Source organism: Pongo pygmaeus, chromosome 10 (assembly GCF_028885625.2).
Source record: "Pongo pygmaeus isolate AG05252 chromosome 10, NHGRI_mPonPyg2-v2.0_pri, whole genome shotgun sequence".
Lineage (NCBI taxonomy): Eukaryota > Metazoa > Chordata > Mammalia > Primates > Hominidae > Pongo > Pongo pygmaeus.
In genome coordinates, this window is record NC_072383.2 from 42,532,063 (window position 1) to 42,557,472 (window position 25,410).

A 25,410-nucleotide genomic window follows, 5' to 3' on the forward strand; every position below is an offset into this window, starting at 1 on the left:
AAGAACAGCAATTCCTCTTGCTGGCAATCTAGGGAAAAGCAGGTAGAGTCGAGGGATTAGCACTGGCAGAGGCATGAAGCCAGGCGAAGACAAGTGTGAAACATGGCAGATCTAAGAATCTCACACAACCTAGTGTTTCTGGATTGCAGGGTATGACTGGAAAGAACATAGGAGAAAAGCTGGAGAGACAGATTAGGGCCAAAGGTGTCTGAAACAAGTTTAGGTTATAACTTGTGAAGGGAAGCCTTGCAAGAAGGACATAAGCAACCTAGCATTTTAGAAAGGCAAATGTCCTCTGAGTTAATAAAACCTTTTATGTCTATATACAGAGTCTAAAACAAATTTATGGTAATAGAAAAAATATGTACCCTTTTTTTTCTAAGTAGAATTTGTATAAGTAAGTCTCAAGATTCTATTTATTTTGGCTCTTCTTCACCAAGATCTACATGTCAAAATAAAATAGCGGGGAAATAAAACTCATTTAAATGCCCCTAAAACTTTTAATAGCAACCCATAGGTTTTCCTAATACGTTGTTTTTAAGTAAAGAAAAAGAAGATTCCCATCAAGAAAGTCTACAAATAAATTATTCTCACCACTGTGATATACATTAACATTTGGGGCAACGTGAACCCAAACTAGCCCTTGATCTTGAAATGTGAGACCTGGAGTAAGGCTCAAAGGGTTAACTACTGGGCCTAGTCCTCAAGTTTCAGTGCCCTATAACAAATAAGAACTCAACCAATAGACAAGCAAAAAAATACACCAAAAATAAAGAATATTATATTCTTTCCTTCTTTACTAGTTGCCTGGTTTCTCTTAGCACTGGTCTCAATGCACAAATCAAGCTTGCTTTCATAAAGTGATGCAACGCGGTTCCTACAAGAAGCATATGACAATGCTGCTATTTCTAAACCACCATTGATGCTCCTTCCCATGGCTCACCCATGAGTCTTTTATGGGCAATCTCCGGATCCAACCACAAACATTTCATATCTTCTAAACATACATATAAGCACCTAAATTTTATGTCTCCAAAATATGGAGATATGAAAAGCACCATTTTCATATCTTCTAAACATACATATAAGCACCTAAATTTTATGTCTCCAAAACACATGTCCAACTATTCATAAATTTATGACAAATGTCTGACTTTTATGGAGACTTCCAGGTAAACAAAAATAAACAAATAATATAAAAAGAAACAGATATGGAGAATAAGGCATGTAGCAGAAATGAGGCTTTAAAAGCTGAAGCCACCAATTCAAGGTGCTACAGGCTCTATGAATTCGAGGATATTATTATTATTATGCAGCTTCCACATATATTGTGGCTTACATGTGCTGACATATGTGCCAACTACATGCATTATGTCATGTAATCTTTACAACAATCCCTGGAAGAAGAAATTAACACCCCCGTTGTTTACAGGAAAAAACTAGGCTCTAGAAAGTTAAGTTGTGCAATTAAAGTCACACATCAAAGCAGAGGGAGGCAAATCAATGCCTTTGTCAAATTACATCAAAGATTGTCAAAGGCATGAGTGGGCAGAGAAAGAAGTGGGAAAGTGGCAAGAGTTACATTAAAATAGCAGAATGACCCAGAATAGGCTGGGCACAGTGGCTCATGCCTGTAAATCCAGCACTTTGGGAGGCAGAGGTGGGTGGATTGCCTGAGGTCAGGAGTTTGAGACCAGCCTGGCCAACACGGTGAAACCCTGTCTCTACTAAAAATACCAAAATTAGCCAGGTGTGACGGTGCGTGCCCGTAATCCCAGCTACTCAGGAGGCTGAAGCAGGAATAAGTGCTTGAACCTGGGAGGCACAGGTTGTAGTGAGCCGAGATTGTACCACTGCACTCCAGGCTAGACGGCAGAGCAAGACTCCATCTTAAAAAAATAAAAATAAAAATAAATAAATAAATAAATAAAAATAAAGAATGACCTGGGATAGAAAACTTTTCAAAGTCATGATTCCCTGGATCCTGACATGCTCCCTAATTGCTGTCTTCCCCAGCAGCCCTGTATGAAGGGCCCAGTGAAGGGCGCTACAAATGGAGGTATGCCGTGTGTTCATGATATTGTTAAGGAGGGGAGGTTGGGGGAGACAGAGAAACACAGCATCGGACAATCTAGTGGTCATCATCGCCTCTCCCTATTGCCTCAACTTCCAGAAATATGACTTAACTCTGAAGACAGGGCAATGGTGTTTGTAGCAGCCAGCAAGCACTACCAAACAAAGACAGACCTTATCCAGTCACTTTCTAAACATCAGACCAAGAGCAAATAGCTGCAGTCTGGCCTGTCTATCTACACCACTGCAATTCAAAAGCATCTGATACTGTGAACAGCTTGCCAGTAATGTGTGTGATGTTTAGACTCACCAATAACTCATGTTAATCTCTGGATCATTGATCCCACTCGGGGACACTTCCTTTGTCCCATATCCTTTCACCTATTGCTTTGAGAAGCTCTATAAAGGCTTCTGGATCATACATGTCCAGTGCTACTCTTTGCCCCAGCATAGCTTCCAGCACCTGCCATGGCACTGGCCTTCTCTCTGTTTCCTGTTCTGTTCCAGCCTTTGCTCGCAACCTGGGCTACCCTGAGGTAGGCCAAGGAGTGCTATATAAAGGCGACTTCTAACAAGCCATGTTGTTTAAGGTTTGCTTTCTAAGTTTACAGTTTTTCCATATTAAAAACTAATTCATAACTCAGTATCCCCTGACTCTGTAAGGAAAATGATAGCATAAGTCTATGAAGCACCACTGAATCTAAACCTCTCAAGGCTTTTAGTAAAAAATACCATTATTTCAGGATAACTCAAGCTAGGGGCTACCAATAACACTTTCAGAAACAGAATTCTTTCATCTTTTTATATAGATTCAATAGCTTCTCAGAACTAAAAGGGATAAGAGGTCATCTGTTTAATCCAGGCCTCTCCAACAGGCTAGCTACAACACCATCAGCCTCTATTAACTATTTCCTCAAAAGTAGCTCATTTCAAACCTTGAGTCTGTGTCTCTCCCTCCTGGAGTCAGTTTTCCTCAAATGGGGGATGGTCCTTGCCTGTGGGCTCACCTTTTCCTGCTGCAATATTCCTCACAGTTGCGACTTCCTACCTCCTATCTTTCAGGGGCTTCTCTTTCATGAAGGGCTTCCTTACCCTTCTTATTTTCAAGTGTGTGTGTATGTGTGTGTGTGTGTGAGTGAGAGAGAGAGAGAGATGTAATTTTTCCAGATCTGAAGTTTGGAGAGAAAAGACACAGCATTTGCCAAACCTGTGTGATTTAAATTAAAAGTCTATCCTTCTGTTTCTATATAATCTTGTATTTGGGAGTGCCACATGATAATACTTATCAAACAGCTTGATTTGCTAGAAATCATTCCCTTATAACAAGCAAAAAATTAACTTTCCCTAAGCTCCACTCATTGGTCCCAATTCTACACTTTATATCTATTTGCATACAGTAGACCTGAGTTAAAGAAAACTCTCATGTTCTCCCTAGTGTTTCTATTCTCCAGGACAAAAATACTCAATTTTTTTCCCAAAATTCCTGACTAGTCATAGAGAGTCTTCACTATTTTAAGTTGCCGTATACCTCTTAACCTGGTTTTTATATGAGAGTTTGTTCAATGTACCTTTTAAAGTGGGCCTCCAGAACTGAACAGGTGCAGGCAGTCTGACCATTTCAGAGTACTACTGGACTCTTGTTCTGGATGGTCTATTTCCAAAAGCACAATCCAACCACGTATCATTTTGTAGACACATACTGAGCTGACAGTACAACGCTTTCCGCTTTGTTCTATTCAGTCATTCTCCCCTTCCCCTATTCTTCACTTGTTTTTGGAAACCAAAAATCAGGACTTCATAAGCAGCCCTGTTTGATTTCATGTTATGCTCAGACTAGGGCTATAGACAAGATCAGAGAAAACCACCCCATATTGTTAAGCAGTTACCCTCCCCCACCCATCACCCACCCTTTACTGCTTAAGAACATTTGGGGAGAAAAGGAACTCCATTCCAGGAATATTACTCCAATACTTTCACCGCCTCTCTAGAACTGCTGAATAGAGCCATCAACTTGGAATCTATCGTCTTTGAGTCTCTGACTCCTTTAAACATTGTTCTTGGTTGACTGAATGCCATTTATCTATGGAACACCCGCCCTGTACTTTTGAGAAGTCAACACCTATTCAACTTATTGCACAAACTTGATTATGTTTTAGACAATATAATTAGCCTTCTTTTTATATTAGAAAACAATTCTGCATCCCTCTGAAGATCTTACAGTGCTAAGATTAATCCTTATTTAAAAACTGTATGCAGCATTTTGTAGATTTCCACAGATGCTGGTCAGTGTCCTCAGTCCACTGGCCACTCCAGCTGAGAGCAGTAAAAGAGAACGCAGAAAGGACAGGTGGCAAGAATACTAATCAGAGCATTCCCTATCTTTGACCATGAAACTCATAGAACCAACCTACATTCACAATTAGAAAAATAATGTCCCTTCCTTTCTGCCTTCAACACAATCTTAAAAATTCAAACTTGGAGAGTGTATTACGTTTTTTTAAGTTTTAACAAGAAGAAGAAGATAGCATAATTATCTTAAAATGTAGAATATAAGTTCATCTCCCAAAAGGCAGAGCAGTTTGTCTCAGAAGAATACTTGGCTCAAATCTTTATAACACTGCTCCAAATTTAAGCTTTGTCTTTTAAGGCATAAAATTCAAAGGTCAAATTCAAGTTGGGTGCTCAAAGATGAAACAAAATAATTATCTGATTAATTCAATCAGCTAGTCTACATCATTAAGATTCCTACACTTTAAGTAATTTTTAAAAAGTCATTATTTACATAATTTCCACAACTTTCCATTTCATGTTATTTGAGAAATATGTTATTTTGAAAAGAATCTTGTGGTTGTAATATCAAAGATTTTCCATACACTGCTTTGGGCGAGGGGAGAACTGTTACCACTGCCTTTTAATTTTTCCCCACTGTAAGTGTTGTGCTTAAATAGCCTATTAAACTATTTACTATATGTGAGAAGGCCATTGAATGAATGATTGTTACCACATTGCAATGGGAAGTCAGTCGTAAATCTAAGAAGTTAACAAGAAAAACTAAATCAATATTAAATAAATGAATCATGTTAAGAGTCAAAATTCTGCTTCACTCGAATAGTTAAAAATGTGCTGATCTGATCCTACTCTTTTGGAAAGAGTGAAGCAATATTGTGAAACAATGATGAGGGCCATTGATTTAATCAGTTATTAAACTTTTTAATATAAACCTAATTTTGGCTGTCTGAGCTGAAACTTAATGCAAGTTTATGTGGCGAGTACATTTTCTTTTGCTTGTGCAATGTTAAATAACACAAAGACCTGGGCATAAAAATCATTCTTATTATTAAAAAAAGGAGAAAAAGGAAAATCTAGTAAATGCCTTAAATTAAAGAAGATTATTGTACAGATGTAAACCTTATTAACTGTACCTTGGTATTATGTAAAATTCTTTATTGACAGCTTAATTCTACCATGTTATTATTTGATGCTAATACAAATGAATATTATAAATAAGAAAATATGAAATTCATTTTAGAGTTATAACTAATAATATGAGAAACTATCATTTATTAAAATCAGTTGTGGGATCTCTAAACCGTTTTAAAATGCCAACTTTAGAAATGAAGCCAAACCAAGTGCATCATTTTCTATCCTTGATTAGAGCTGTACTGATTTTCAGCTTCTATATTTATTTTTAAGAAAAAGATAAACACAGGACTTCATAAACCTCCAGGGATAAACACTATAATTTACAAGAGTTATGCAAAAGGCACAAAGTAGAAAGGACTGGGAAGCAGATGGAGAAAAATAAGACCTGCTTAAAGTAATTTTTCAAGCAGCAGAGAAGATAAAGTCATCTAGAAAATGTCTTTAGCATTACTTTTACATGCTCTATTTACTGAACTGGCCCAACCTTTCTTTTCTATCTAGTAAACTGGCCCAAACTTTGATGGCTTGAGACTCTTCAAACGTCCCTATAAAATAAGTACACACACACACACACACAAACGCATATGAATGTCTGTCCACCTATTACATGGAATTTTTTGTCCATTTCCACTTACCTGAACTGCCAGAGATTTTCTGAAGTAAAAACCCAGTATCATATCATAATGAAATAACTGAAGCTAAATGTGGGACCTCTTTTGATGTCCGCTCCCGAAATCTAACACTGAAGACTTAATTCCACAGCGATGCCATCATGATACGGTATCAGATATTTGGGTTTTAGGTCTCTACTCCAGAAGCCTTTTCCTGATACTCTAATATATGGTGATAAATGTCTCCTTAATTTGCACAAGAGTTTTCAATTGCCCTCATAGGAGACCACCTTGAAGGAGCGAGTAAAAGGTTTAGTCACGGTTTCTATTTTTCTGTTTGAATTCAATACATTCTAGTTAAATGGACAATTAATAGGTCACTTCCAAAATAGTAGTGTATCAGTCCTGGTTAATAAACAATCCCCACAGTTGATAATGGGCCCTATGTATTCAGCAAGTCCCTGTACACACTCAGCTCATCCACTAAATCCCTTTTCAGGTAGACAGGGTTATATGGGAAGATGAGCTAGAATGAGTCTATAAAAGTCAGTTTCATTCACTGCTTTATTTTTCAGTCAAGTGCTTTAAATGGTGTCCAGAAATTCACTTGGAATGTGAGACAGGAGAAAAGACTGACACACAGAGCCTTGCTTTATGACCATACAAAAGGGCAACTGACCCTTGCCCAAGTCTTTTCCATGTGAAATGGTTCCTAAAGTTCATCTGCAGAGTGAAAAATCGTGGTGAGGTCGCGTGTGGATGAGTCGAGTGAAAGTGACGATTGGTCACGGGTCTGTCACCCATTGTGGCCGGGTCCCAGCCATGTAAAGTGCTCTGTGGGAAAGTATCAGCCCCCTAAAGAGATGCTTAGAGCCTGCAGCTCATTAAACGGCCAGCATTTGCTGCCTCACTTGTCAGGAATTATTCTGTCGAGCAATTGCTTTCCTGAACCATTCCCAAAACACATGCACAGAGGCAGCAGGGATCTGAATTCAACCGTGATGGGGTTCGGCACAGGAGCCTGACTCAACTCTTATTTCACTTTTCACCTGACAGAGCTGTTAAGCTGAATAAGTGTTTTCTCTTGGGCAGCTGAAAGAAATGCACCCCTCCACTGGACCTCTTTATCATAAACTCAAATTCCCTGCCTAGATATTCTCATCTGATCCAGAAATCTCAAGACCAAGGGGAATTTTACTTTTATGCCTGCGTTTTTCCTTTGAGTGTGAGAGTGTGTGTGTGCACGCTGCGAGATTTTGAAAGTCTGTCATTCTCACTCCACCCCCAGACTCTACTAAAATGTTGCTTTTATAATGTTGGGAGAAGAGTTCTCTTGAAAATATTTCCAACAGTTCTGGTTGGTTACCTTCAAGATGCCAAAAAGGAGAGATTTATCTTCTCTCACGATCTTGACAATTTTAAATTATTCTCCATAGACACTTAGTGACTTTCTGTGTTACATTTTAAGTGGAATGGAAATTCTACACAGCACAATTTTTCGCCTTCCTTCCTTTCCCTTTTCCTCTTCTTTAAAGGAGTGTTGCTACACATTTCAGAAAAGCCAAACTGGTCCCTCCGAGATCTTTTATATCAAATGGAAAACAAGTTGCTTTTGGTGATGTGTCGGCACTGGGTTTCAATGCCATTAGAACTGCTGACAATTGCTCAGTGTGCTGAGGTTTGATAAATCTCTGGAAACCTCTTGAATAGGATCACTGTGACTTTTAGTGAGGAATTAGCTCCTTGCCATTGCATTACCAATTAGTTTTCCAGAGCACATTAAATCCTGCAGCTTTGGTTTATAGAATAACTGAGGCATTGCTGATGAAGGACAAAAACTTACTTGGAAAAGCAGCGGAGGATGCAGGGCGCCGACAGGACCCACCGCAGCATGCCGAGTAGAATGGCGGGGCGCTCAGAAGAAAAGGTTTGGAAGGTGCTGCGGAGAAAGCATTGATCTCATTGATCAGCCATTTCTTTAAGACAATATTCAAAACTCCAGTTTCCTAAAAGTCATTGAGTAAATACTTTGCTTAGTTTTAATTTGTATTGAAATTAAAGTTATTATAAAGTAGCCTTTCTGTGTCAAAGAGCATGCCAAATAATCTCATCAAGATTTGAGAGGGGTAGTGAAAAGACGCAAAGAGACTATGAAACACCAAGCTTCTTAGATCATTTTCTGTGCAGTCATCATTATAAATAGTAAACATCAAATATTCCTTTATTTAAAATACCCTAGAGCAATGCTGTCCAAGAAGACTATCTGTGATGATTGGAACTGTCTATGTCTGTATTGTTCAAAATGGTATCTGCTACCCACATACAGCTACTGTACACTTAAAATGTAGCTAGTATAATGAATAACTGAATATTTACTTTAAATTCACTTATATTTAAATAGACTCATACGACTAGGGATTATATTAAATAGCACAGCTCTAGATATCCTACTTACCAAGAAATGATTTAAATGTTATGTGCTTACATTTAATTTTTAAAGTTTATATCTCTTTGCTTATTTTCAGATGGTTCTTTGAAACATATAGTTAGTTGGATTCCAAAGTTGGTAACAGTAAATTTACTGAGCAATTCCATAACAAAAAGTGGTGTTTCTGATCACATTTACATGACTTAAAGTATTTGAGAATAATCCCATTTTATCTCAAGAGTAATCTAGTCACCCTGAAGATATATGTGTTTCTAGTATAGTGAGTTGCCATGTAATTCTGCTCTGCATAGTTTTATTAAAATAATCTATTCATAAAATTTTCAGGAGAAATGCATGAACTATTTATTATTACTCCTGTGCAAAAGTATGAAAAAGAGACCCATTTTGGTGGCCAAAAACTTCTATAAAATTTTTTTGAAGTCTCATTAGTATAAGTTGTTCTATTATTTTGACTATAAAACCATCATAGAAATGATGAATCATCCCCTTTGAATTTAACATTTTAAGTTAAACTCTGTTCCTCAGTAGATGAGAACAGCTATAAAGGATAAAACATGAATAATAACTCTCCATTATTGAGCACTTACTTCATGCTACGTTTTGGTTAAGTGCCTCAGACACACCATGTCCTTTCATAGAATGGGTTTAATACAATGTAACTGTAGGTGGAGACTGCCTAAAGTGGGCACTTGCCCATACCATGACACATTCAACAGAGTGCCTAGCACATTCTAAACAGTCAAAAAATTTTTTAGCAATTGAACAAATGGTCTTCCAAACTAACAAACAGAAAACTTCCCTGGTCTTAGGGAAAGAATGAGGATCAAGAATTAATCCTTCCCCTGCTTCCTGACCGATGCATCCTAAAACATGGGTCTCTCATAACTGATGACCTTGAAATCTAAAACATGAGTTGAAATAAATATTTTTATTATTATTCTTTCATATTCAAGGGACAACTTCTTTCCTTTTCTTAATCCCATTCACTGAATATTGTTTCCATATGACTACATACCTTTTTGAAGAACACAGTAATTTCAGACTTGTATTTTAACGAACTGATGAGTTGTTTATGTTTATTTTCACAATTTCTTTGAAGGATGTATCAAAATAAGTATAGATTCCAATAGGAATTTTTATAGCATTTCAGGGTCCTGGGTGCTTTAAAATTGCAAATTAATCATAAATGCAGTTTTCTTCCTAGCACACAATGGGAAGTCTTAACATTAATGCTTTTAGGTTTTTTTTTTAATACTTAGGTTTTTAAAGAATCAAGTGTTTGTTTTAATGCTGTTTTGAAAATATGCCCACTAAGCAAAGGCATAAAAAGGAAACCAATTTTGATGTTCAAAAAGTTTTATAAATTTTTTTGAAGTTTCATTGTTATCATAAGTTGTTCTTATATTGACTATAAAACTGTCATAGAAATTATAAATCATTTCATTTGTATTTTACATGTTAAATTATGTTACAAGAGTATGGCATTATTTATGCAGATTTACATTTTCATTATTGCTATGGATATATGAAGCACTTCAGAAAGAAGAAATATAAAAGTTGCCTAATTGTGTTTATTTTCAAGCATTTCTGTTAGCTAACTTATATCTCCTCCAAGATAAACATTCTATAAATAATAAAATGATGGCTCTTGTGCTGTTTTGTTTTGGACTTTTGTTGTTGTTGTTGTCTTTTGAGGTAAAAGAAAAAGAGACTCAGCAATGTTGCATTTACTCACATAAAATTAAATATTTACCATGTTAACTGGAAGCAGAAAACAAAAAAAAAGGTTTTGGTTTTGTTTTTTGCTTAATTAGGGCATAGAAAATGTGATCATACTACTGATATCATTAATATAAGGATGCAATATGTATGCAATATGTGTGTGTATATATTGCATACATATTGCATCCTTATATATACACATATATATATATTACAAATTTTTCTATTCTAACCAAAATGTTTCTCATTCCAACCCTAGGGCCCTAAAAGTGGGAAAATAAAATATTTTAAAAATTGATGGTGTACTTAAAACAAATGATCAATTAAATTCTTAGTGATAAATGTGGTTTACAGATATCTGATCTTAATGCTGAATTTAACCAGAAAAACCATTTTAATTGAATAGTCTATTATATCTACATTACCCTATCTTAATATAAAAAAGCTGTAATCAAAATGACAGTATCAAAATCTGTAATTGCAAAAAAAGTCATCATAATCTACAGTAACAATTCCAGTTTTGACTAAAGAACTGGACTTCTTCACATTTTGTGATGTGACCAGGCTTGAAGTTCTGTTGTGTACAATTTTTCACCATTTTAAGTCACCTTTTTGACACACATATTTACACACGAGTTTAAGTCAATTCCTGATTGCTATACATAAATACATCTTGTTTAAGCTGGTTTATGTGAAAAGTACTGTAGAATTCCAATTAAGTGCTTTTTTTGTTTTTTACATGTTCCTATTTTGACCTAAGTCAAATGCTAATCCAGTGAGCATGTGATTGCAGGAGCATTGAATGGCCTTAAGAAATCACCATTTAAAACAATGCACTGCATTGAAGGCATATATATATATATATATATATATATATATATATATATATATGATCACACTTTTAACTTTAGTGAACCATATACTTTTTTTAAGTAATGACCAAAACAGGAAATTCAGCTTTGATGAAAACAAAGTGACAAGTTGATAGATGTGCTGTAAACCCTTAAGAACTACTTGGAAGGTGCTCCGAAAAAGGTAGAAAAGGTAATTTGATCCTAGATAAAATGCATTTCAAACCTGATCAGTGCCATCTAGATGCAGTTGCTTAACCATTTATCATGTTAGAAATGATTAATTGTAGGCTCACTGAACAATATTTATAATGATAATATTTAAGGAGTGCTTACTATATATCAGGTACTGGACTAGCTACAAATTTAACACATGCTATCTCATTGATTCATTAACATTCAACGCATCTGAAATGTGATTATGACTGCTCACAGCAAATTAAAAGAAAAAAGGATGAGAAAAACAATGAAGATTTAATATAATAATTAATTACTAGCCATGAGGGATAGAGATTTCATGCACTGTGACTCTGCCAGTTATTCAGTAAGAGCTAGACCCTGGAAAACTGACACATCTCCGAAGATTTCCATGAGAGAGAAAAAAAAATGGCCTTTCCTCTGGAAAAAAATATAAACAGTTCAGGTTCTACAGCATGACGTCAGGTTGTATTAACACAACATCTTGAGACACTCCAAATTTCATATCCTACTATGACGGTTAATACTGAGTGTCAACTTGATTAGATTGAAGGATGCAAAGTATTGGTCCTGGGTGTGTCTGCAAGGGTGTTGCAAGGGAGATTAACATTTGAGTCAGTGGGCTGGGAAAGGCAGACCCACCCTTAATCTGGGTGGGCACTATCTAATCAGCTGCCAGCACAGCTAGAATTATAAAGCAGGCAGAAAAACGTGAAAAGACTAGACTGGCCTAGCCTACCAGACTACATCTTTCTCCCGTGCTTCCTTCCCTCAAACATTGGACTCCAAGTTCTTCAGTTATGGGACTCGAACTGGCTCTCCTTGCTCCTCAGCTTGCATACGTCCTATTGTGAGACCTTGTAATCTTGTGTTAATACTTAATAAACTCCCCTTTATATATATGCCTATATATCCTATTAGTTCTGTTCCTCTAGAGAACCCTGACTGATACACCTACCAATCAAGCTTCCAATTTCTGTGTGAAATTGTTATGAGTTACAAACAAAATGACTTAAAAATTTTGGAACTAAACTGGGGCTTGTCTGAATCCAAATGACTAAAATTATGTATTCAGAGAAAACTTCATGAACTTTCCGTATGACTTATTTGAAGATACAGATTCAAGATATCTTTTATCTTGCACGTTTATTTAAGATGGGAACTTATAGCCAACCTAATGGTGAACTAGCCTGATATTTTTTAACTTAGCTGACTAGATGGTTCTGTGATACAAGTATCCCATAGCCAAGCAAGGTTACGAGTTTAGCTACTGAGAAATTATTCTGTTTTCTAGAAAACAATAATTTTTTAAATTGTTTTTTGCTCTTTTTATTCTCCTTTAGTAATGGAGAAGAACATTAGGAATCTAAATGGTGTGAAACCACATTCTTATTGGCAATACAAACAAACTATGGTACTAACTGACTTGAACCGACATTTCAAAGGAAAAATACTAAAGACCACTAATAAAATCTTCAAATAAATTTCAGGAACCACTGCATTTAAGAAGGACGAGGAGAAATAATAGAAGGTTCCAAAGTATCTTACTAAGGAAACCACTGGGGGGAAGAAAAAAAAAACCTCTAGGAAAGAATGACAGGGAAGTAAATAATTAAGAATATTATTATAACAAATAATAATAATAATGATAATAATAATAAATTAATTAAAATTTTAATCATTAATGAATAATTAATTAAAATAATTAACTAAATTATAATTAATAAATAATAAATTAAAATTAATAAATTATAATTAAAATAATAATAAAGAATGACAGGGAAGTAAATAATTCCAAAAGGATGGTTTTAATGACCTCCTTCACATGCCAGGTACACGGCCACTGAGAAGCTAAAAATCTAAACTTCTGACCTGTAAATAATACACAATTGAACAGACAGTCTAGGGTGGAGTGGACCCAAAACAAGACTCCAAAGAGCAGCAAACATCTATCTTGAATAGTTAGAACAAAGAAATATCAATTAGCTAATGAAGTTTGATTTATTTTAATACTTAGTCCATCTGAAAGTAATTCATTTATATGATCTAATTGCAAACCTTGCCTTCAATCACCACGCATAGCAAGTTAGGTGAATTCATCCTTTACTTTTCTGTTTATCAGAAAACAAGAGAAGCCCACATGTTTTGCCTCAAAAGTGTTTTAAAGACAGAAAAACAAAGGGTCTTAATGTTTTGGTACAGCTCATGAGAAGATAAATCAAATGCAGTGTCTACTTTTTTGCTTCTATCCTTTCAATTTAGGGCAAATAATATGCACTGCCTATCTGTCAAGTGCTGAGCACTGCACTGTGTGCCGGGACTACAAAGATTGAAAAAGGAGTTTCCTTCCCGGAATAATTTATTTTTTTAATATTCTTTAACTTACAGATTTGAGTCTGCTGGTTAATGAAATGAAATGTAAATTTCTCAGTTACTCCAAATTCAATTTTGTTCAGTGAAACCTGACACACTCCCCAAGGAGATGCAATCTAACAAAATTCATACTGTGCACATCCATAGCCAGTGGTTCTCAACCCTGAATACACATTAGAATTGTCTGGGCTGCTTCTCAAAGATACAGATGCCTAGCCCCCACACCAATTGTTTTAAATCACGCTGGCTAGGACTGGACACCCGCATAGCATTTTTTCACTTTGTAGGTGATTATAATATCGAGCAAGGATGAGACCGTGAAAAGAACATAAAACAACACCTGACACATCGTAGACATTCAATAAATGTTAGCCTCTCCTCCTGCCATTAGTATATAATCTGAGATCAAGACTAAAACAGCACATAAAAAAGCAGTATTGTGCAGACTTCTACTGAAATACAGAATAAAAAGAAAAGGATATTTTAAGAAAGGCTTGTTCAAAGAAGGCTTTAAGCAGGAGAAACATCTTAATCAGGGCCTTCATTTGGAAAGTATTTGGAAGGGCAAAAGAAGAGAATGAAACCATTCCAAGAAGAAAATGTTGCAGGGACAAAGGAAAAGAGGCAAGGATGGTGTTAACACATGGCGCAGGTGAAGGAGACCAGCCTGGCTACTGGGACAAGGACCAAGGGGTGAACATTAAGCAATGTGGCTAGAAGAGTTAAATGCAGTTGATGGAATGAAGGCCTTAAAGGCCAAACTAGGTAATTTCATTTAATCTGTAGTCAAATTGGATAATTTAGGTTTTCCTGAGTAGCTTGGTGACATGATGAAAACTACATTTGAGAAAAGTTCACCTGGCAGTGGTGGATGGGATGCAGTGGAATAAAGAAGGGCCAAAGGAAAAGCTGCTATGCAGTAACAACATGCTGTAGCAACAGGTGATGACAAGCATTTGTGTGAACACTTCCAGCAACATCTTATCTATCCTCACAACACCAACAAGTTGACAGGGTCTGGCTTCCCTCCAGCTGTGGGATGCTAGTTCACCATGACCATCACGGGTGCCCAGTGTCATCACCTCTGCTGCCTTACCCTTCAGGGAGTCTCAATTAGACCGCTCTGAAAAAATGATCTAAACTTGAGGAGATTCCTTGCTCTTTTTATTATAAAGTCTATGTCACAGAAGAGAATACTATAAGCCTTTGTGAAGGTTCCCTGAGCTCCCGGCTATACCACTCTGTGTGATTAATTCCTGCATTGGTCTACTCCAGCAGAAGACAGACCTAGCAGGAAGTGTATCTGATATTGGTTATCTTGATTTCGTCCTGGGACAGATTTTAAATGATCACAAATTATTTGGTACTCCTCCCATTGAAAGGCGGGGTCTATTTCTTCTTCCCTTGAATTTGGAATGGCCTTGGTGACTTGCTTAACCAAGAGATATGGCAGATATGACATTCTGAAACTTCTGCAACTAAGTCTTATGAAGTTCCAGAATGTCACTTCCAAGACTAAGTCATAAGAAACTGCAAGGCTTCATATGACCTAGTATTGGAAGTCCCAGAATGTCCAAAGTTCCAAAGCCACATGGGTTTTTGGAATGTGTGCTCTTGGTGTTCTCCCTTTCAGAATCCAGCCACTCTGCTATAAAAAGGCCAAGAAACTTGGAGAGCCCAAGTGTGAATGCTGCAATAAACAGCTCCAATTGAGCAACCAGTCAACAGATGGCATCAGTTCCAGCCATGTGAGTAGCCATCTTGGACATCCAGCCCAGTCAAACCTTCCCATGACTTTAGTCCCAGTTGACATCTAACATCACTCAAGATTCTAAGTGGGAACCACCCAACTGAGCCCAGTCAGCCCACAAAACTGTAAGAGAAAATAATAAATTGTTCTTCAAGCCACTGAGTTTTGGGATGGTTTCTTATACAACAACGCCCCTTTTACCAATATTTTGCTTATGGTGAAATGGTGGGAAGAGGTCCTGCACATCTTTTCCTGTATCTTACCAGTGGGCTTTTGATGTATGTGCTTTAAAGTCAAATGCTGACTCTACCACTGTTCACATTTTAAAATGAGGCAAGAGAGGCTCTGTGAGGTTATATGAATTCCTTATGGTTACAGAATCAGTAATCTGAAGACCTTGAATCTAGACTTTTAAATACAGGAATGCTCAGAGAGCTATAGGTAGTTTTAAATTTAACCAATTTGCCATTTACACATTGGAGCAAGCGCTGGCATACTTATATTATAAAAAGCAAGATAGTAAATGCTTTATGATTTGTGAGCTACACAGTCTCCATTATGACTATTCAATAGAAAAGCAGCTATAGAAAATATGTAAACAAATAGGTGTTATTCTGTTCCAGCTTTAAACAATCAGATGGTCTTTTTTGTTTCAGACCCAATATAACCACAAAACTTGTTCAATACACCTAAACTCAATCCAGCCCTAGGTTATCTATTAAAAACTTGCCAGCAGTCATGGTTTTTATTCCTTTTTTAATGTATGTAAATTTTCTCAAAGAATGACTTATTAACTCCTTCACATATTTTAATTTTAAAAATAATAGAGACTTAAAGTTTTAAAGAACAAGAAATTTTGAGCCTTTTCAAGAGGCGTTGTGGAAATCTATATATTGTATATTCTATTTCTGATGGTCGCTTAGAGATAACAAAAAATTAAGGTTGTTATGGCATGGTCCCTGAACATGTCAAAGAAAAGTGAAAAACCTAGTCATCTGTGGAACATTTATAAACAAGAAGGCATTAAAATAGTCAGCAATTTTTACAAAAAGACCCAAGGTTTTTTTGTTTTCCTTTCCTTTTCCTGAATGGTTTGGTTCTAAAAGTCTAAAAACTCCTATAGGCTTTTTGATCTTTGGCTTCAGAGAGAATTTTAGTACCTTAAGTTTACTGTTCACATACCTCACAAAAGTGTGCCCCTGAAATATTCTCAAACTAATAGCTGGTTGACAAAATGAATAATCCTGTTAAAAATGACATCAGCTATGGTAACTTTATATAGAGTGATGAATCACTCAGCATTGCCAAGTTAAGTATTGACTGGAGGCTAAAAAGAATGAAAGAGAGAGATTTCATTAAAAGTGGAAACATTACTGAAAGTAAAATAAAACATTTTGGAATAAAATATACAAGGGCCTGGTAAGTATGTTATATGTTAAGGCAAAAATCCAATTTCTTACTTAAAGAGTATAAAATAGAAACATGATCTAATGAAGTCTAAAATGAGGATTCTAACAAGCATTCCTAGATAAAAATCATATTGTTTCGTTTACAACTTGCCTTTTTATTCCTGACAGACTCCAGGTGTATTTGAACGAAAACTCAGTTATTTAAACTGATTTAAAAGTTGTGTACTTTCATTGTATATATAAAGAAAAACAAATGTAATTAAGAAAAACTTTACTTAGAGTTTCTTCTAACCGAAAATTAAGTAGACAAACATTGTATTAAAGGTTGCAAAGCAAGACCCTCAAAAGATCTTTGTATTTAATGCCCACCCTAACATAAGAACACATTTGTTTAAATGTTTTAAATAACATTTCATTTTTGTATAAACTTTCATAGCAAAGAATCTGAAACGATTTTATGAACACAATGATTAAACAGAAATTATGCATGGACGTTGTGTCCTTCACTTTTAAGTTGCTACCATTTCTCTCACTGTTCAGCAGCAAATCTAACTGCAAAATATCTTCTTACAGCAAAAAGACATCTGGTGGTCACTAAGAACAGGAAGGAGGTGGCACACCCAAAGAGGACTATCATGGAGTCTAAGCACAGCTTAGGTTCCAATATCTGAACCACATTCATGGCAAACAAATATAAATAAAATCACCCTTGGCAATCCTTTTGTTTTTTTTTTTATTTGTTTGTTTGTTTTGTTTTGTTTTGTTTTAGACAGAGTCTCGCTCTGTTGCCCAGGCTGGAGTGCAGTGGTGCGATCACAGCAATCCCTTTAAATTGCCCAAAACATATGGCATCCTTTTGACTTTATGTAGCATAACCCTGAACACTCTAAATTCTATGTTTAATTCTACGTAAGTCCATACATAAATTTACGGGCATTCAAACCATCGTACCCCTTAAAATAACTCTCAAATCCCTAAAGGAATGGAGCTAAGTAAGTGGAAAGTTCTAAAACCTTCTTATTTGCCTGCTCCATGTACTCCTGTTTTATTATTAAACCTCAAGAGTTTTAGTACATATTGCCAGATTGAAATTTGCTTGTTGTTAGAGCAAAGAAGAGAAGCATGTGTTGGGGCAAAGGAGAGAGAGAGATATTGGTTCTAATAGTCTCTTTTATTTTATCCACTGCAAGAACTTCTCCTTGAACCTGAAGGTGTTTATTAACTTAGGCACCATGAGCCGATTACTCATGAACTAAGTAAAAGTTATTAATATGTTAGTTTTAAATAAAAAGATATGTTGAGCAGATTACAGAAAAATATACAGATATAGGAAGAATATGGTTCTGGTATTCTCAAAAAATTCCCCCAAAGGATGACTGACGTGATGGCCTCAGCAAAGAACCACTAGCATAAGTCCCATCACTATCCCATTCGGAATCCCCTGTTGTCATCCCGGTTCTGAATCAGTATCATCAACACTCAAAATTCTATGATTTTAATTTGTCAAAACGAATCTAAACCATAGTGTCAGCAACAGAAAGCTCAAATTCTGGCTTAAAAAATAAGATCACAAAGTCTTTACTTAGACTGGAATCCCCACCTTGAGTACAAAACCCTTTTCTCCCTTGCCTAGGTGCCTAAAATGTAAAAGAGGCCATTTTATTTCACACTTTCAGTGTATCTCAGTGGAGGAAAAAACTACCGTTTGCAGCACCAGACATAAGTGTGAATAGTTTCAGACAGTCAAAAATTAATGGGTAAACAGTACTTGGGATTGAGAGACAGACAAGAAAACTAAAGTGCACATTAAGTATTGATGGTCAGAAACAATCCTAATTGGATGCCAGAAAAAAAAAAATACAAATGCTCTTTTATTTCTTTACTACACAGAATGACTTACTTGGCAAAACTACTTTTTAAAAAAGCAGTTCAATTCACCTATCCAGAATGAACATTTGCTTTCCAATCCTTTCATATGCAGCACAAGAACAGATTTAATAAACAATAAAGGAAATTATATTCAGGAAATTATTTTTATGTCAAACATTTTCTAAAATGCTTAAAATAACAAATGTTATTAATAAGCATGACTATTTGTTCCACTTATTTTGAAGAGAATTGATGGCATAACCACCAATTGGAAAACTGATGTCATTCTGTAGCCAAGAGAATTTAAATCTTTCAGCATTTTACATTTCGAGGCCCTCTTTTACATATGAAGACATGAATATTTTAATCGGGCATAATATTTTCCAAATATTGTCACAAATAATGGTATCGGGAAACTTCTGAGGAAGAATGTCTGAAAATCAGAGTTTACTCAAAAAACCTCCTGGTTTCCACTAATAAACTATAATAGATCCATGACATTTTTTCTTTTTTCAGATATAAGCCCTGGAGGAGAACGTATTTACTACCCAATATTGCCCTAAATGTGCCCCTCCCTAGCCCTGAGCCCTTTGATTTTTAAAGTTTTAAAACTATTCTATATAAACAACTTGACAACATATAGCTATGGAGTGTGGCTTTTCTTGCTGTAAATACTCAAACTTAACAATTTTCAGGGATTAAGCACTGACAACTCTACTTTCATCCATGACCTGTAAATCTGTGTTACTGTGTTTAACTGTCACCACCTTTCAAATATATTTCATAACAAGAGGAAAGGGAGAGCTAATTTCTTCCATTATGGGCTGAGATACAAAATCACAATCTGATTTATTATTGTGATACTATGTAATTGGTGATCCAATTGGCCCTCATTATTTTCTTCTAGTCAATGAAAGACTAACCTAAGGTAGGAGTCTGAAGATTTGGGGCAGTTTTTTCTCTTTCACAATTTTATAGATGATTAAAGTGATACTTGGGACAAAAACAAAATGAGCAAATGAAATAATCATTAAGAAAAACAACTGGAATCCCCATAGCCACCTCATTAGCTTATTAGGAGGATTAAAGGAGCTATTTTGAAAATGGCTGCTAACCTATAAAGCAGTACAGAGCATGGAATGTAAGCTCTACAAGGGCCGAGACAGTCATCTGTTTTGTTAACTGATTATGCCAATGGCCTAGAACAGAGCCTGATACATGGGAGACACTCAGTAAGCATGTGCTGAATGAATGAAATATATGGTATATTTAATAGTAGGTAACAAAAAATAATGAAAAATAATGAAACCAAAATGCATGCAGAAGCATAAATCCCGCAGTTAAACGGTGCTATATTTCACCAATGAACTTAAAAATAACTCTGGGGCTTTCTTATTCAAATTTAGATGTGGTGCACTCAACAAATTAAGGCTGGGGGAAAAAGTGGGTAGTCAACATGCAGAAATTACTAAAATCAGATTTTGTGGTCCACTCCCAAGTTAGTGTCTAAAGGATCAGAACTAAATGTTCGATAACATTTCAGAAAAATATGGTATTAACTTCCCGAAAACAAAGCTTCTCCAACTCTTATGCTCTCCCCAGAACACCAAATCACTACTTCATCCTCACCTAATTTCCACCTGATAGAAAAAATTGTTGGCACTCCATTATAATTTCATAATTGTACACTGCATAAAATAATTCCCACATTTGGCAAGGCAAGAATCTGTAATTTAAATAAAACCGGGGCAATGTTCATAAAACTACATTCTTTATCCAATTATAAAAATAAATCAATATAAATTCTGGTTTTTAAGCAGCATATTTGTGGGGTCAAATTCATGAGATTTTAGTTTTCTTCTTTAGATATTTTTCTAGTTTCAGAAACTAATGTTTTCTTTACAAGAATAATTTTTTAAAAAACAAATGTTGTTCAAATGAAAATTAATCTAGAACATCATATCTTCAATGAGTGTTGAATAAAATATTTGGAAAAATACATGCTTAAACTGTATCAGAATACTTCAAAAGGGAATATAAATTCTTACAACCCTCGTAATTATTCCAAAAACAATGTTTGCAATTGGACACTTTAATAAGTGTACAAGAATGAATATGTTCTTGAAAATAAAAAGAACGTAGTTAGGAAAACTTTTAACCTTTAGTTGCAATATTTTGAAATAAATAAATATAGTAAATTATTTTTGAGGGTTATTGAAATAACTGCACTTGATTTGCATTTATTTTATTTAAATGTAATCTGTGAAATCTGCAAAGGTTAAAATTAAATACCCTTTCTTGGCGGAGACAATTACAATTAGAAACAGCTTAGGAATCCTTGAAAAATAACTTCTATCAACACAACGCCAAGCCACCAAAAGTTATGCAAATCAACATATTTTCTGGAAAATGTTATTTTTATGAAATGTAATTAACTCTCTTCCAAGTGAACCTGCTTTATGCCTAATTTTTCTAATACTTCAAAAAGAACAGAGAGGCCCAAATTTCCATAAACTTTGCCTTAACTGGTTGCTCCTCTTTCAGGGTGCAAAAAAGGCTCCCTAGCATTTAGGTTTTACACTAGGTGAATGAGACCGGTGTTCATATAGTTATATTTGTTACATTCTGTTAGTAACCATTTCAAAGTGAAAGACCAGGACAGGTTCTAAACATGTTAAATTCTATAAAGCCATTAGCAATAAATTTGATCCGGCAGTTTGCTGGGACAATGGAAACTGCTGAAAAAGCGTCTATTAGTCATTCTGGACAAACCCATCGGGATTAAAAGAATGAGTTAAGATCGTTTAAGGACGCAGCCAAAAAAAAAAAAAAAATCCAATTGGGTCTCAGTTTCTGAGTCTCTAAGAGGCTTTTCCCTTTTATCACTGACAATTTCAGGGAGCCCTACACAATATTTGATATTTGACTAAATTGTCGGCATCCTTCTTCCCAGTCCCACTAGTTAGGTTTTATACGGTGATTAAAATAAACCCAAACTGCCCTTCTTTCGGTAAATTCTTATTTATTTGTGAACTTTCTACTCCAGTTGCCAATTCAGCTGTTTTTCAGCTCAGCACGAATAAAAAGTCGGCCTTCATTTCTTTGCGCCTAAAGTGATCCAAAATTTAAGAGCGGAGAAAGCCAGAACTTTGCGCAACTCTCCTTCCAAAGATCTTTGTGCGCGTTCCTGAGCTATCCCGACCATCCTAACAGTTCAAGTGGCAAAATCTCCCCAAGTTGGGCCGCGCAAAGCCCTCCTTGTCAAAAACTTTTCTGAGAGCTGGTGTCCTGCGGCCTAGGAGACAGAAGCGGGCAGGTTAGAAACGTTGAACTTGGTGAAAACCCTTGAGACTGATCCAGGCAGGCCGGAGAACCCTCAGAATTTCCCAGTTAAGGCCAAAAAGTTAAGCAGCCCTACCACCTGTTGAAAGAAGGGAACAGCAAGGAAGCTGGTGGAATGGGATGGGGCAAAAAAGAATCACATAAAGTGGTGTACCTCCGCCTGGGCCCCCGACTCCCGAAATGGCATCTCCACTAAAGCTCGAGATGCTCCTTGAAGTTCCCAAACCGGCGCTCCCTGGGCGCAGGGCGCACCGCCGGCGCTCCCAGATCCCCGGACCACCCAGCCCGGGGGCGCGGGCGCGGCTAGGGAGGGAGGGGAGAGCTAGCTCACCTGGCGCTGAAGGCTGCAAGGTACAGTCTCGGTCCCCTGGAGCCCGGCCCGGCAGCCTCGCACTGTCCGCAGAGGGACTGAGCACTTGAAAAGCCCACCGCGTTCCGTAGGGCGCCCCGGCGGGGCTAACTTGTTCGGCTGCGGGGCACAGCTTTAGGGGAACTGGGCTAGCGGGCAAGGGCCGGAGTTGCGCGCCCGCGGTGGCCAGGGCGGTCGCCGGGCCGTGGGGCGCGGGCGGCTGCAGCCTGGGCGTCGGGGCGCCCCCGACCCGCAGCAAATTCTCGATCAGGAAACTCTTGCCCAGGTTGCCAAAGCCGGGTGCAGCAGGGAGGTTGAGGAGCGCGGAGGAGGCCACAACGTCCCAGTACGCACCGGCGTGGGGGGCCACCGCGCTGGGGAGCATAGTGCGGCGCCAACTGGCCTGCTGCGCGCCCGCCTGTCGCCCGCGCGCACGGCACCCGGAGCCGCAGCTTCTCGCCGCCGCCTCCTGCAGGGCTGGAGCGCGCGGGGCCGGGCGGGGAGGAGAGGCCACCCGGGACGGCGGCGGACTTGGAACGATATTATTTATTTGCGTTGGGCGTTTTTTTAAGGGATGGGAGGAGTGAGTGTGGGAGGGGGAAGCTGTGGGTTTCTCCGGCCGACGGCGTAGGCTCTGGGAGCGCCGGGGGGAGTCTCTCCCCCCTCTCTATGCAGATCTGGACGGTTTTTTTTTTTTTTTTTTTTTTTTGGTTTTTTGTTTTGTTTTTTCTGGAAGGACGGAAGGTGTGTCCAGAACATCCATTCATGTCACCAGTCCCACAAAGTGACAGACACGGCCAACAATAAAGGCACTGCTGTGGCAAGGGGAGGGGACTCGTAGTGGGAGGAGGTGGGCGTGGAGGCGAAGTGAATCGGGCGCGCTCACCACCTCCCCGCTGCCGTGCAGAGCCGTGGCACTCTCGCTAGAGCCCAGGCAGTCCCCCAGGCGTGGGGTCGGGTGGACGCTGGCGTGGAGCGCCCGGAGGGCGGGGTGGGGTCGGGGGGGACGCGCTGGCGTCTGGGGCACCTCCGCGTACTACCTGTTGGGCGAAGCCTGGCTCTCCGGTGTTGGTTGTCACTTCAGCAACTGATGGGCTTCCAGGGGAAGTAAACGGAGTCGCTAGTGGCTGGAGGGGCTGTTATCAGGGTCAGTGGAAGGTATCACCGAGACTGTTGTAGCTGTGCCACCGTTGAAAAGTTACCTCTGAAAGAGTGGGTTGTTTGCATATTAAATGAGGCCCTTATGTTATAAGGGAGAAGGAGATGTGTTTTTCTCAGAGACCTTTTAAGAAATTTCAGTTTCCAGTGACTCATTTCCGGTCACCTTTTAATAAGGATTGTGAGGAGAGGTGCCAACAGCTCCTTCACTCTAGAAGAGAGGATGTAATACGTTTTGATCTAGAGAAGGAGCTTATAGTCGGAGTTGGTTAAATGCCAAATGACAGATGGTTGGGTCCAAAACCTAAAGGGAAAAAATCACCACCAGGTCCTACTAGACATTGGTAGTTGTGTATGTCTCTGCTGGGAGACGGGGATGAAAACATTGCGTTACTTAGGATTACAGCTGGTCTTTTTTTTCTCTGAAAATTTAAGGATTTTAAAATTTATTAACAGTTTGCTAAGTGGGAACTGGACAGATGAAAAGCATGGTTGTGTGTGTGTGTGTGTGTGTGTGTGCGCGTGTGTGTGTAATTAAATCTTGCTTTTTAACCACAAGATAACTTTGGGAAGGCTGCTCCTTTAGGAAACTCTGTAACAGTGGAGTGTTAAAACTGTGAACTCTCTGCCAATTAACACTTACCATTGCTACTCTCCTGTCCAAATTTAGATGAATTTATTCAGAATGAGATTTTTTAAGGATGTCTGTGAAGTTTGGAGTCACATTATATTTTTCCTCTTTATCCTAAGAATAATTTGGTCTCTGGCCTCAATTTAGTTAAAAGCTAGCCAGAGTTGCCAGGCTAGTGAGATAAATATTCTTCTTAAGTTCACCTTATGGTGAATTTAAATGCCCAGCTTCATCAAAGATGAGCGTAGGTAACTAGATTAATAAAGTTTGGTTTTTTTTTCTAAGCTGGTGGACAATTTTATGACCTGCCGCTAAATGGGAGGAAAGTTATTTGCAAGACTGATTTATACTACCAATGTTTGTTCACTTGTTGATTTAGTCAGCAGACCTTTATTGAGCATTTCATATTTACTGAACACTTGTGGTGGTCCTGGGAATACATAGAAGAAAGATCTGGTCCTTGCCTCGTGGGAATTCACAGCCTACTGGGAGGAGAAAAACAAGTAACATCTGAGGAAGGGCTTCTAATTTGGAAGGAAAAACGTGAGAGAAAACTTTCTAAAGACAGTCTGTATTGTCATTCAGTTCGAAGAATTTTTTAATTTCCATCTTGATTTCATTTTTGACCCAATGATCATTCAGGAGCAGGTTATTTAATTTCCATGTATTTGCATGGTTTTGAAGGTTCCCTTTGGAGTTGATTTTCAGTTTTATTCCACTGTGATCTGAAAGAGTGCTTGATATAATTTCAATTTTCTTAAATTTATTGAGGCTATCTTGGAGAAAGTTCTATGCGCTGATAAATAGAACGTATATTCTGTGGTTGTTGGGTAGAATATTCTGTAAATATCTGTTAAGTCCATTTGTTCCAGGATATAGTTTAAGTCCATTGTTTTTTTGCTGACTTTCTGTCTTGATGACCTGTCCAGTGCTATCAGTGGAGTATGAAGTCCCTCCACTACTATTGTGTTGCTATCTATCTCATTTCTTAGGTCTATTAGTAATTGTTTTATAAAATTAGGAGCTCCAGTATGAGGTGCCTATCAAAACCTCTGGGATAAAACAAAGGCATGCTAAAAGGAAAGTTCATAGCCCTAAACACCTACATCAAGAAGTATGAGAGAACACAAACAGACAATCTAAGGTCACACCTCAAGGAACTAGAGAAACAAGAACAAAACCCAAACCCAGCAGAAGAAAGG

At 37.6% G+C, this 25,410-nt stretch overlaps 1 protein-coding gene across 1 annotated transcript in view; it reads right to left on the reverse strand.

Annotated features, from left to right (window-relative positions):
• DBX2 (developing brain homeobox 2) overlaps positions 1–22,960 on the reverse strand; it is a 36,666-nt gene extending 13,706 nt beyond the window's left edge. Inside the window, exons 1-2 of the mRNA XM_054444247.1 lie at positions 22,402–22,960; positions 7,951–8,046 (exon numbers count right to left, since the gene is read on the reverse strand). Of these exons, the coding sequence (XP_054300222.1) occupies positions 7,951–8,046; positions 22,402–22,804 (499 nt within the window). The 5' untranslated portion in view covers positions 22,805–22,960. The remainder of the gene's footprint in view (positions 1–7,950; positions 8,047–22,401) is intronic.
• Positions 22,961–25,410: the final 2,450 nt, after the last annotated feature.